At 41.5% G+C, this 13,966-nt stretch overlaps 1 protein-coding gene across 1 annotated transcript; it reads right to left on the reverse strand.

Annotated features, from left to right (window-relative positions):
- Positions 1 to 8,939: 8,939 nt before the first annotated feature.
- LOC112612975 (placental protein 13-like) lies at positions 8,940 to 13,966 on the reverse strand. Its single transcript, XM_025368016.1, has 4 exons — positions 13,753 to 13,966; positions 11,706 to 11,782; positions 10,991 to 11,201; positions 8,940 to 9,191 (listed from the first exon to the last, which is right to left on the reverse strand). The coding sequence occupies exons 1-4, from the start codon at positions 13,765 to 13,767 to the stop codon at positions 9,075 to 9,077; spliced, it is 420 nt and encodes a 139-aa protein (XP_025223801.1). The 5' UTR covers positions 13,768 to 13,966; the 3' UTR covers positions 8,940 to 9,074.

The raw sequence follows: 13,966 nt of genomic DNA on the forward strand, positions 1-13,966 counted from the left end.
AACAAAACCTACAGAGTAGGAGAAAGTCTTCACAATCTACATGTCCAACAAAGAAGTAATATTCAGAATTTACAAGGAACTCAAACTAATTAGCAAGAAAAAAACAAACAATCCCATCAAAAAGTGGGCTAAGGATATGAACAGACAATTTTCAAAAGAAGACATACAAATGACCGACAAACATATGAAAAACTCCTCAACACCACTAATGATAAGGGAAATGCAAATCTAAACAAAGATACCACCTTACTCCTGCAACAATGGCCATAATAAAAAAATTAAAAATTAAAAGATGTTGGCGTGGATGCAGTGAAAAGGGAACACTTCTAACTGCTGGTGGAAATGTGAACTAGTACAATCACTATGGAAAACAGTGTGAAGATTCCTTCAGGAATTAAAAGTAGAACTATCATCTGATCCAGCGATGCCACTACTGGGTATATATCTTGAGGAAAAGAAGTCATTGTACAAAAAGATACTTGCACACACATGTTAATAGCAGCACAACTCACAATTGCAAAAATGTGGAACCAGTCAAAATGTCCATCAATCAATAAATGGATAAAGAAACATATATATATTTATATATATACACACATACATATATGTGATGCGATACTACTCAGCCAGAAAAAGGAATGAGTCAACGGCATTTGCAGCAACCTGGATGCGATTGGAGACTATTATTGTAAGTGAAGTATCTCAGGAATGGAAAACTAAACATTGTATGTTCTCACTCATAAGTGGGAGCCAAGCTATAAGAATGCAAAGGCATGAGAATGATACAATGGATGTTGGGGACTCAAGGAGAAAGGATGTGAAGAAGGTGAGGGATAAAAGACTACAAATTGGGTTAAGGGTATACTGCTCTGGAGGTGGGCACACCAAAATCTCACAAATCACCACTACAGGACTTACTCATGTAACCAAATATCACCTGTTCCCCCAAAACCCTATGGAAAAAAAATTAAAGAATTAATAGAAAAATTATACACACAAAAAAACCATGAGATACTACTTCACACTCACGAGGATGGTTATAATTTTAAAAATGAAAAAAACAAGTGTTGGTGAGGATGCAGAAAATTTTTAGAACTCTTATACATTGGTGACAGAAATGTAAAATGGTATCACTTCTGTGGAAAATAGTTTTATGGTTCAGGGGTTCAAACAAAAACTTGTACATAAATATTCATAGAAGCACTATTCACAATAGCCAAAGAGTAGAAACAACCCAATTATCCATCAACTGCTGAATGAATAAACAAATTGTGATATCTTCACAAAATGGAATATTATTCAGCTGCAAAAAGAAGGAATGCGGATACATGCTACAATATAAATAAATCTTAAAAACATTGTATGTTTAATGTTTTCTTCTTCTTTTTTTTTTTTTTTTTTTTTTTTTTGAGACACAGTCTCGCTCTGTTCACAAGGCTGGAGTGCAGTGGCACTCTGGAGGCTACCCTCAGGGTTAATAAACTTTTTTTGTTTTGTTTTGTTTTAGAACAATGGTCCATGGGTATGAGTGTGGTGGCACATGCCTTTAATCTCAGTGCTTTGTTAGGCCAAGACAGAAAAGTCACTTTAGCCCAAGAGTTTGAGGTTGCAGACAGCCATGATCACACCACTTCATTCCAGCCTGGGCCACAGAGCCAGAGCTTGTCTTAAAAATCATAGATGACACAAACAAATGAAAACCACCCCATGATCATGAATGGGTAAGACACTGTGACAATGACTATACTGCCCAAAGCAATCTACAGATTTAATGCAATTTCCGTCAAAATACCATCATCATTCTTCACAGAACTAGAAAAAACAATCCTGAAATTCACATGAAGCCAAAAAAGAGCCCACAGAGCCAAAGCAATACTAAGAAAAAAGAACAAACCTTAAGAGATCACATTCCCCAACTTCAAATTATACTACAAGGCTATAGTTACCAAAACAGCAGGTACTGGTATAAAAATAGGCATGTAGACCAATGGAACAGAATAGAGAGCCCAGAAATAAAGCCAAATACTTACAGCCAATGGATCTTCAACAAAGCATACAAAAACATGAAGTGGGTGTATTAGTCCATTTTCTCACTGCTGTAAACAAATACCTGAAAGTCGGTGATTTATTTAAAAAGTAGGTTTAATTGGCTCACAATTCCACAGGCTGTATATGAAGTATGGTTGGGGAGGCCTCAGGAAACTTACAATTATGGCAGAAGGCAAGGGAGAGGCTGGCACCTCTTACACTGTGGGAGAAAGACAGAGCAAAGGGCAAGGGGCTATACACTTTTAAACAACCAGATCTTTGAAGATTCACTCACTGTGAGTGAATTCACTCACAAGAACATCAAGGGGGAAATCTGCCCAACATGATCCAATTACCTCCCCACAAGCCCTTCCTCCAACATTGGGGATTACAACTGAATGTGAGATTTGAACAGGGGAGCAGACCCAGACCACATCATTTTACCCCTGGTCCTTCCCAAATCTCATGTCTTTTCCACATTGCAAAATATAATCATGCCTTCCCAGCAGTCCCCCAAAATCTTAACTCATTTCAGCATTAACTCAAAAGCCCAAAGTCCCAAGTCTCATCTGAGACAAGGCAAATCCCTTCAACCTATGAGCCTGTAAAATCAAAAACAAGTTAATTACTTCCAAGATACAATGGAGGTATAAGCAATGGGTAAATACTCCCTTTCCAGAGTGAAAAATCTGCCAAAACAAAAGGACTACAGGCCCCTGCAAATCTGAAACCCAGCAGGGAAGTCATTAAATCTTAAAGATCCAAAACAATCTTATTAGAATCCATGTCTCATATGCAGGCAAAACTGATGCAAGAGGCAGCCTCCCAAGGCCTTGGGCAGCTCTGCCCATGTGGCTCTGCAGGGTACAGACCCCGTGGCTGCTTTCACAGGCTAGCTTTGAGTGTCTGCAGCTTTTCTAAGCATATGGTGCAAGTTGTCAGTGGATCTACTTTCTGAGGTCTGGAGGATGGTGGCCCACTTGTCACAGATCCACTAGGCAGTGCCCCAGTGGAGACTCTGGGTGGGGGCTGCAACCCCACATTTCCCTATGCACTTCCCTGGTAGAGGTTCCCCATGAAGGCTCTGCCCCTGCAGCAGATCTGTTCCTGGACATCCAGGAGTTTCCACACATCTCTGAAATCCAGGCAGAGGCTTCCGAGCCTCAACTTTTGCCCTCTGTGCACCCACAGGCTTAAAATCACATAGAAGTTGTCAATGCTTATGGCTTACACCCTCTGGAGTAGCGGCCTGAGACATATTTGGGGCCCTTTTAGCCACTGCTGGAGCTGGAGCAGCTTGGGATGCCTCGTTGTCTTGGTTCCTCTTTACTTGTGCAAATGTTTGCAGTAAACTTGAATTCCTCTCCAAAAAACCAGTTTTTCTTTTCTACCACATGATCAGGCTACAAATTTTCCAAACTTTTATGCTCTGCTTCCCTTTTAAATATAAGTTCCATTATCAGATCGTCTCTTTGCTCATGCATATGACCATATACTGTTAGAAGCTTCCAGGCTACCCTTGAATGCTTTGCTGCTTAGAAATGTCTTCTACCAGGTGCCCTAAATCACCTCTCTCAAGTTTGAAGTTCCACAGATCCCTAGAGCATGGGGGAAATGCCACCTATATAATTATTAGCTTTTCATTCACAATCATTCAACAAGTCTCTAGGAAGTTCAAAACTTTCCCTTATCTCCCTGTCTTTTTCTAGCCCTCCAAACTGTTCCAACCTCTGCCCATTACTGAGTTCCAAAGTTGCTTCCACATTTTCAGTTATCTTCATAGAAACCCCCCTCTTGTGGCACTAATTTTTAGTATTAGTCCATTCTCACATTGCTATAAATAAATACCTGAAACTAGGTTGTTTATAAAGAAAAGAGGTTTAATTGGTTCATGATTCCACGGGTTGTACAGGAAGTGTGGCTGGAGAAGCCGGAGGAAACTTACAAGCATGGTGGAAAGTGAAGGAGAAGCTGGCACGTCTTACATGGCTGGAGTAGGAGGAAGAGAGAGTGAAGCACGGGGTGCTACACTTTTAAACAACCAGATCTCATGAGGACTGACTCACTACCATAAGAAATACACGGGAAAAATCCACCCTCATGTTCAAATTAACTCCCACCAGGTCCCTCTTCTAACATTAGGGATTACAATTTGATGTGAGATTTGGGAGGGAACACAGACCCAAAGCATATCAGTGGGGGAAGAAAACCATACTCAGTAAATGGTGCTGGGAACACTGACAAGCCACATGTAGAAGAATGAAACTGGATTCTCATCTCTCTTCTTATACAAAAATCAACTCAAGGTAGATCAAAGACTTAAATCTAAGACATGAAGACATTAAAATTCAAGAAGATAACATTGAAAAAACTCTTCTAGACATTGGCTTAGGTAAAGAATTCACGACTATGAACCCAAAAGCAAATGCAACAAAAATAAATAAATGAGATCTATCTAAATAAACTAAATATCTTCTGTACAGCAAAAGAAATAATCAGCAGAGTAAACAGACCACTCACAGAGTGGGAAACAAAATATTCACAAACTATGCATCTGACAAAAGACTAAGATCCAAAATCCACAAAGAATTCAAAAAAATCAACAACAACAAAAAAATCACATCAAAAAGCGGGCTAAGGACATGAATAGACAATTCTCAAAAGAAGATATACAAATGGCTAACAAACACATGAAAACTTGCTCAGCATCACTAATTATTAGGGAAATGCAAGTCAAAACAACAATGCAATACCACCTCACTCCTGCAAGAACGACCATAATTAAAAATCATAAATAAAAAAAGATTTCAGCGTGGAGGAGGTGATCAGGAAATACTTCTGTACTGCTGTTGGGAATGTAAACTAGTATGGCTGCTATGGAAAACAGCATGGAGATTTTTAAAAGAACTAAAAGTAGAACTACAATTTGATCCAGCAATCCCATTACTGGGTATCTACCCAGAGGACAAGAAGTTAATATTCAAAAAGAATACTTGTACATGCATGTTTCTAGTGGCACAATTCACAATAGCCAAATAGTGGAGCCAACACAAATGTCCATCAATCAATGAATGGATTAGAAAAAGGTGTGTGTGTGTGTGTGTGTGTGTGTGTGTGTGTATTCCATTGTGTGTATATATATGTGTGTGTGTGTATATACACACACACATATATATACACATATACACACACACACACATATATACAATGGAATACTATGCAACCACAAAAAGAAATGGACTATCAGCATTTCCAGTAACCTGGATGTGATTGGAGACTATTATTTTAAGTGAAGTAACTCAGGAATGGAAAACAAACATCATATGTTCTCAATGATATGTGGGAGCTAACCTATGAGGACACAAAGGCATAAAAATAATATGATGGGCTTTGGGGACTTTGGGGGAAGAGTGAGAGGGGGATGAGGGATAAAATACTACAAATATGATGCAGTATATACTGCTTGGGTGATGGGTGCACCAAAATGTCACAAATCACCAATAAAGAAATTACTCATGTAACCAAATACAATCTGTATCACAATACCATGGGAAAAAATAAACTAAACTAATGAGTTTTTAAAAATAAAAATAAAATAAAATATCAGTACAAAGACAAAAATATACACAAACTGCCAATAAACATATGAAAAAGATGTTCAACATCACTAATCATCAGGGAAATGCAAAATAAAACCATAATAGCAGAGACATGGAATCAACCTAAATGCCATCAATTACAGATTGAACACAGAACATGTGGTACATATACACCATGGAATACTATGCAGCCACAAAAAAGAACAAGGTCATGTCTTTTGAGGGAACATAGATGGAGCTAGAGGCCATTATCCTTAGCAAATTAATGCAGGACCAGAAGAAAAATACTTCATGTTCTCACTTATAAGTGGAAGCTAAACGATGAGAGCTCATAAACACAAAGAAGTAAATGACAAACACTGGGGCCTATTTGAGAGTGGAGGGTGAGAAGAGGGAGAAGAGCAGAAAAAATAACTACTTTTTACTTTGCTGTGTACCTGGATAGTGAAATAATCTGTACAACAAACACCCGTGACAAGGGGTTTACCTACACAACGAACCTGCACATGTACACTTGAACTTGAAAGAAAAGTTAAAGAATGGTGAAAATAAATAAATTGGGGGAAATTTTTTTAAATTTCCTTTTTATTCCATCTTCTTGGGCCCCTCACTTGCAAATAGAGGCCCACATACACGAATGTTTAGCACCATCACAGATGGCATCCCAGAGGAATCGCAACGCTGACAGAGTTAGGCATTAAGGACATTATTATCACAGTATATTTATTCTTTGGGGGCTTCAGTTATAACTGGAAAGACCAAAAAACCTTTGAGATGAGGAGGCTTTAGAGTTCATTAAAGAGTTTCTGCTTTTTGAGCAATCCCAAATTTGCTGGGAGAAGACAATGAATTTTGATTGAGCAGGAGGAGGAAAGTTGTTGAGTAGATTTTCAGAGGCAATTCAAAAATTATCAGTTGAATATTCACCTTGGACTCTATGTAATCTCTTTGTATGTGAGATGTCATTCCTGGCCACCATGAGCACAGAGTAGCAGCTGAATAAAGATGAATGTAACGAATGACCTTCAGGAAGTGCATTGAGCTGGTGAATATCATTCAAGAAAGGGCAGTCACTGTGTGTTTGCCTGGCAGGGCCGGCATGTAAAATTATCTCGGTTATTCAAATAAAATGACTGCCGGGCAAGCAGCAAGTCGATGTGAAATCCAAGTCATTTTCTGCTCATTAAGTCAGTGGTTTCAGGATAGTTTTCATCCACTCACAGCACAAATTACATAATTCCCCAAAAAAATGAATTCCATGGTGGTGATGGGGCCTATAATCCATTATCAAAATAGAGAAGTGATCAAGACTGTGAAACGGAAGGTGTAAGGAGGAGAGTGTACCTAATCAGAACCCAACAGTTTCCAGTGTGAGGGGAGGGAATTTCATTCCATACTGGAAAGAAACAAGGAAGAGAGGCATGAAGAGTGTCGTTCACTGTGCGTTAGCATCTCAAGGTATCTGGATGTTAGGTTAAAGGAAGGGTAAGGAGAGAGGCATACCTATGAGTGAGGTTGGAGTTGCAGAAACTGTTGCAATGAACATGGGGAGAGACAATGAGAATGATTAAAATGACACCTGAGATGGCCCTTGCAAACCGAGAGGCTATTTAGTGGGACTCTCTTCAATCTGCCTTCATTGATTTTTAAATAATATGTTGTTTCTCTTCTCCTAAGTTGTTCTCCATACATGCTATGAAGCAGATAATCACAGCTCTTCTATTGGGGAAAGGTCTGTCATTCTGCCATCTTGGTAGGAACTCCAAGAATCTGAGAATGGAGGGTGAGGACAAGTGCTACAGAGAAACATTCCCAGAGAAAATGAAAATAACTGTCTGATTGGTTTCACCAGTGATATGGATTAGTGAATGCTGTCTGTTTTATTTTGCCCCTCTAAAGTAGGTGTGTTCATTGCCTTTTTCCTGTCTCTTTTTGTCTTTTTGGTTTCATTTGTATAAAGCAGATGGTATGTCCCTTTGGTGCACATGTTGAGAGAGATTGCAAGTGATAATTTTTAGTCACCTGATAGACACCATATCCTGATTAGATAAGATACTGCACTTCACTCTGAGCCTGTTCCTGCTGTAGTATTGCCTTCAGAGATCCCTTACAGGGTTAGTGTTGTTGGTATGTGGGAAGTATATAAGCCAGTAACTACTGAATGGAACTAGTTGCCAAGGATGGCCCCTCATGACTACAGTCACAATAACCACAGCTTGTGGAGTCCTCTCCTTTTGATTAGGGGTGTCTATGTGACTCACCATGGTCAATGTAAAGCTATAGAAGTGACACTGTCTGCCGTTCAAAGGTAGGTCTTATAATGCCATGCACTGTTTCCATGAGCCTTTTGAAAGGCTTTCTTTGCTGAAAGCCAATCACCATTCATTAAGTCCAAGAACCATGAGACTCTCCTGATTTGAACATATTCAAGGCATGAATGGAAAGGTGTGGTAGTGAAAGAAATAACCATCCAGTTTCTAGGTGTTCACTCAGCCCTAGCGTTGACTTGGACATGAGTGAAGCATCCTCTGAAATCCCAGGCTAAAAGATTTCTCTAAAAACATGACTCCCATCACATGACCTACCACTCACATGAGTTCAATAAACCTGTAAAGCTGGGAGAGATCAAAATAAATGATTGATTTTAGTCAATATGTGTTGGGAGGTTTGTTATGCTACAATTTGTCACTGGAACAGCAGTAAAGCAGGGTCTGTTCACTGTGACCATGTGCATGAACTATGTCTATTCCAATAATAATCTACATGTTCTCTGATCTAAAACCATGACCATTTACTTCCAAAGAGAAACCTCTGGATTCTGCACACAAAAAATGGAAAAATCTTTGAATATTTGGAAATAAGAATAATTGGGATTCTTTAAGGAAAACACTGGGCTCCAGTATTTCCCTACTACTTAGATTGAAAACTTCACAATGTGCCTACACAATAAGCATCCTGAGAACAATAAAAAAAAATTAAGGAATTCCATATGATTTTCCTCAAGTTACAGCTTCTGCCCGAAGCCACTAGGTACACCTATGTGGCTGTAAGCAGCTACCTAACATTTCAGTGCGGTGAGTCATCTGACATTGGGTAAGGATTTTGGTTCAGACTGTCTGACGTCAACTACATACTATAGAAGGATGTTGTTTCTAATGTCTTCTCAGACATTCCAGGGACCTTGTCACTCACTCCCTTTGTCACAGGAAGGTTTATCCCCTTTGATTTCCTGATGCCTCCCATAGAATGCCCTGGCCCCTCTTGGGGATGACCACTTCCTCTTTTCCCCTCTTAAAGCAAGAACCAACGACGTGGGGTTTGGTGCTGTTTTAATGATCAAGTGTAGGGGAAAGGGTGAGGAGGGATTATTCTGTTAGCAGGCTCTGGGAATCCCATGGTCAGGTAGAAAGTGGGATTCCTTAACAATGAGGAGTCTGATCATCTCCCTCAATCGCTGATAAGCACTCTGGTCAGGGAGATATCTCTCAACACTTGCAGCATCTTCACAGATGCTGGCGGGAATCGATGGGCAAAGTTGTAAATGCGTTGGCCATTTACCATTACCTACAAGAGGAAAAATGCATCAGAAAGACAGTATGCACCAAACAGGTTTTCAGCCCTTTCTCCTCTCTGACCTAGTACAAATAACATTCCCCATGAAAACTCCTAGTTACACAAAAGTGAACCTAGTAGACACATTTCTGTTTGCAGGCTACATTTTGTGCCTATTTAAGACAGTTGCTCATTTTGTTTCTAATGTTTTCTCTCATTCCCCTAGTGAAGTTATATACCATGTCACACAGTCCCTGTTTACTCAGCCTCCCTTCCAACCTGGAAGATCCCCATCACCAGGGACTGTGTCTCAGGAACTTGAGACCCTGCATCTCACACAGGACCTGCCACAGGGTTACTACTAGATCATGTTCATTGAGTACACACTTTTCAGTTCCATGAACTGTGACTGCCTTTTACTACTGATGGCACAGTTCCTCTTTGGAGTAGCCTACATCTGAGATGGTAGTGGCAAAGAATGAAACCCAGGATTCTTAGAGAGTTAAGGGAGGACAGGTCTTGTAAAACATAGGATATTATCTTCAACAACTTTTAAGCATAGGGAAAGATCCCTCACTTGACTCTGAATAAGATGTGAATCTTTTGGCCTATTCATTAGAGAAAACCAAAAAGTATGGATATATTCCTTATATTGAGGCTATAGAGAAAGTCACCTTCTTAATGTACATTTTTCAGATTTAAAATTTACACATTTTTGAGCTGGTTTTTTCATTTTTTTTCTAATTATCTTCCAGTATAAGTATTGGGAAATTAGTAATGACAAGAGGATTGACTATAAAACTTAATACAGCATCATATGTGAGAGCAAAATACTGGAAAAAACTTTAATGCCCAAAAAAGGGTCAAGTTCAATAATTTTGGGTAAACTTTTTAATGGAATATTATGCAATCTTTAAAAACTGAAGTGGCACCATGGATTGATAGTGCCTTCAAGATATATTCTTTGTCAACAAATCAACTTAATTCCTGAAGTGTAATGTGTAGAGCAACTTATACTGGAATTTGCTTAAAAACAAATGAAATCATAGACATAGCTATATCCATCCATAGGCAAAGGTTTCCTCTGAAAGGCTGGGCACAGTGGCTTATGCCAGTAATCCCAGTATTTTGGGAGGCCAAGGTGAGCAAATCACGCAAGGTTTTGCGTTCAAGACAAGCCTGGCCAACATGGTGAAACTCTGCTTCTACTAAAAATACAAAAGTTAGCCAGGTGTGATGGCATGCACCTGTAATTCCAGCTATTGGGAGGCTAAAGCAAGATAATCGCTTGAATCTGGGTGGTGGAGTTTGCAATGAGCTGTGATCACACCACTGTACTCCAACCTACATGACAAAGTGAGACTGTCTCAAAAAATTTAAAAAAAAAAAAAGATTCTTTCTGAAGAAGAGCAGAACTCTAGTAATGCTGTTCTTATGAGTAGAATTGGGGCCCAAAAGTTAGACAAAGACATAATTTTTGAATGATTAAAACCACCTTTTTCTTAAGTATATTGTATACATTCAGCTAAATGAAAATTTAAAGAATGGCATAAGTAGAAATGAGCACTATGGGAAAAGACAGGAGATTCTCCACTTTGGGGGAAATGGCAGGTGAGCCGATCTTGATGCTGGTCAGATTTTGGAAAGAGCAGAGGATGGCAGTGCAAGCAGAGGGTGCTCTGTGACGAAAACCTGAAACAGGAGTAGTTATGGAAGATGGGCCCCGAGGGACTGGTGGCACCAGGTCAATGAAAGCTGCCTCCTCTAGGAGCCCACAAAGCTCCAGTGCTGGAAGCTCCTGAGGTACTCACCTTGTATTCTTTGTGACGCACATAGATGCACAGCTCAAATGGTTTGCCATCTTCAAAGGGCAAATAGTAGCATTTCTCCTCGTACCTCCATATGCCAAACACACGACTGTTCATGACTGCAGGATGACCAAAGTGCAGTCGGAATTGGAAAGCAATATCTGAGTCCTCATCCGTCCCAGTGTAGAAATTCACCTCCAGCTGTGGGTCCTTGCTGAGGTCAAAGCACACAGCACGTTGGGCAGGTTCCTTCATAGTGCAGACACACACTCAACACACACACAAATCCCTTCCCCCCTTTACCCAGGGCAAGAAGTCTCCCTGATGATACTGCAGTCCTGGTCCCTGTGGGGATGCTTCAGCTCCTCGTGCTCCCAGGCAGAGAGATGCTGTGCTCCTCATCCCCAGACAAAAACTGAGCACCAGTCAGGGACCTGGGCCTACGACCTGTTCATTTCCTGGAAATTCTATGCCCTTTAATAAAGAGCCACGACCCCAACCCACTGAGTGTCCTCCTCCCCTAGTCCCCATGGCTGGCCCACATGCAGTTGCTGCAGGTCTCATGCCTGGTGCTGGAGGGTCTCCAGGGCGTGCACTTGCATGAGGTCTTCATTATGCCAACTAGACATTTCCACACCATTCACACATAAGGTCACACCCTTAGCAAATATTCCCCCTTCTCTCCTCCACCCCCTCCATTGGACCATGGAGTACTCACACAAAAGTGAGGATCGGTGTCCCTGTGATTATCACGCAGGAACCAACAGACAAGGAAACAGGCAGTGTGTATGGTACCTGCCAGGGTATTGAGAGTGATTGAGAGGTAAAGGGTCAGCCTCCCCTATTGTAACAGATTCCCATGGTGCAGGAGGTTAGAGATCACAGGGCAGACTCTGAGGCCTCTCCCCTTTCACCCTACNGTGCAGGAGGTTAGAGATCACAGGGCAGACTCTGAGGCCTCTCCCCTTTCACCCTACCACAGTCAGGGCCCCATAGTCCTGAAGATATGGTAGACCCATAGGTAGGAGCAATTGTTCAAGAGCCAGGCGTCCTGGATTCCAGTCCTCATTCTGCCGCTTACTAGCAGTGCAATCTTAGATCTATTACTTAACCCTCCCTGCCTCGGTTTCCCCAGAACAAGGAGGATTGTCAGTAATTCCTACTTTGTAGGGTGTTCTCAGTAACAGAGGAGTTAATATATATAAAACTTCTACTCTAATCCCTGGCATGTGTAGGGTCTGTTAGGGGTGACCTAACAGAACAGGGGAGTCTTCCTGAGACATTGACCTGCCTTATTTTCAACTCTGAAAATGAAAACAAGACTTGAGGGCGAAAGAATTTAGAAATTCAGTCCAGTGAGAAACAACACTTGTTGAAAAAGAGAGAAATGATGAAAGAACAGGAAACCCCTGTGTGTGGGAGGCAAATGCATCGCAATCAGCAAGGGCAATGGACGTCCTTCCCAGAAGCAGACACATTTCTGACAGCACAGCCTCAGTACTTGCACATGTGAAGCCTGTGGGTCAGGGACATAACTAGAGGGAACGATTGATTTCTACGATGACTACAAGTGGTTGATAATTTTTCCATATTTTTGAGATAGGGTCTTGCTTTGTCGCCCAGGCTGACATGCAGTGGTGCAATCACAGCTCACTGAAACGTCGAACTCCTGGGCTGCAGTGAGCCTCACACATCTGCCCCCTCTTGTGTAGCTGGGGCGAAAGGTGCCTGCCACTCTGCCAGTCTGATATTTAAAGGTTTTCAAAGAAAGGGCCTCACTATGATGCCCAGACTGGTCTCAAACTTCTGGCCTCAAGTTATCCTCCCATCTTTGCCTCCCAAATTGGTGGGGTGATGGCCATGAGCCAGTGAACCCAGCTGCTTTGTTGAGTAACATTCACAGTAAACTCTGTCTGAATTCAAACAGAGCTTTTTCTTTCATGAGTGGAGAAACAAGTTTAGTTTCAGTTCAGACAGAGCTTACCGTGAATATTTCACGTGGTTCAGTCGCTGAAACCATGGCCTCTAATATTCTTCCCTGGCAAATCAGTGTCTGAACACTCTCCTGTTCCACAATGGGAAGAACAGGCTGAGCTGGGGCAAGGAAGCTGAGCTTGGGAAGCCAAAGCCAGTGGTCACTCTGTGCAGTCCCCACCTCAGGAACCATCACCCCCATAGTCTGCTTTGCTCTTCCCCACTCTTACTGGGAAGAGACATCTACCGATGCTACATTTCGCTCTCATAAGTGACCTGAAACTAGTCCTTGGTAACTCACAATCCCCAAGATCCCTACCAGTTAAGCCATCTGGGATCCACATTGCCACACATGAAAAGACACACAGCTGCTTCACATACCTGCTCACTGTGCACATAAAGATGACCATGCACTGGTCTGGCTGTGAGCAAACATACACTCACATCACAGACAGGAAGACAAAGCACACTCAACCACTTACACTCACTCACACACCCGCCCGTCCTGGTGGGGCATCCACCTCCCACCTAAAGTCACTTAATCTCAGCAGAGTTCACTCTCATCAGATACCACCACACACTCACAGAGGGTTACACTGGTCCAGGATCCCCACCTCACACCCCACAGTCATCTCAGATACTACAGCCTCAGGGTTTCTCTTCCACACAACCACACCTCTCAGGAAAGCATTCGCAGTAGGAATGCTCATATTTTCATCTCAGAAAATCTCCCGTTTCTTTCTTTGTTTATGTGACTTGAGATGGTTAAAGTCTGTGCCTTTTCAACTCACGGGTAGTGATGACATTGTTCTCTCCTTCTGGGCAACTCTTCGGAATTGTGTCCAGTCTTCTGTGTGAATCTCTGAGTGGGATCATTTAAATGCTGCAACTCAGAGATGCCCTCTGGCTTCATGCCAGATTCCAACCCCTCCCAGCAAGCTTTCCATGTAGCAGGAGAAAGACTCAGATGTCAGGAAGAAACTCTGTCACAACCATAGCTGTTTG

The sequence above is a fragment of the Theropithecus gelada genome, chromosome 19 (assembly GCF_003255815.1).
Source record: "Theropithecus gelada isolate Dixy chromosome 19, Tgel_1.0, whole genome shotgun sequence".
Classification (NCBI taxonomy): domain Eukaryota; kingdom Metazoa; phylum Chordata; class Mammalia; order Primates; family Cercopithecidae; genus Theropithecus; species Theropithecus gelada.

Bases quoted from the DNA above. Each gene is read 5' to 3' on its own strand.
- LOC112612975 (XM_025368016.1), bottom strand. The intron at 11,202-11,705 runs GTGAGTACTCCA...CTTTGACCTCAG, and splicing joins ACACCGATCCTCACTTTTGT to CAAGGACCCACAGCTGGAGG. The intron at 9,192-10,990 runs GTGAGTACCTCA...TTCCTCTTGTAG, and splicing joins TGCGTCACAAAGAATACAAG to GTAATGGTAAATGGCCAACG.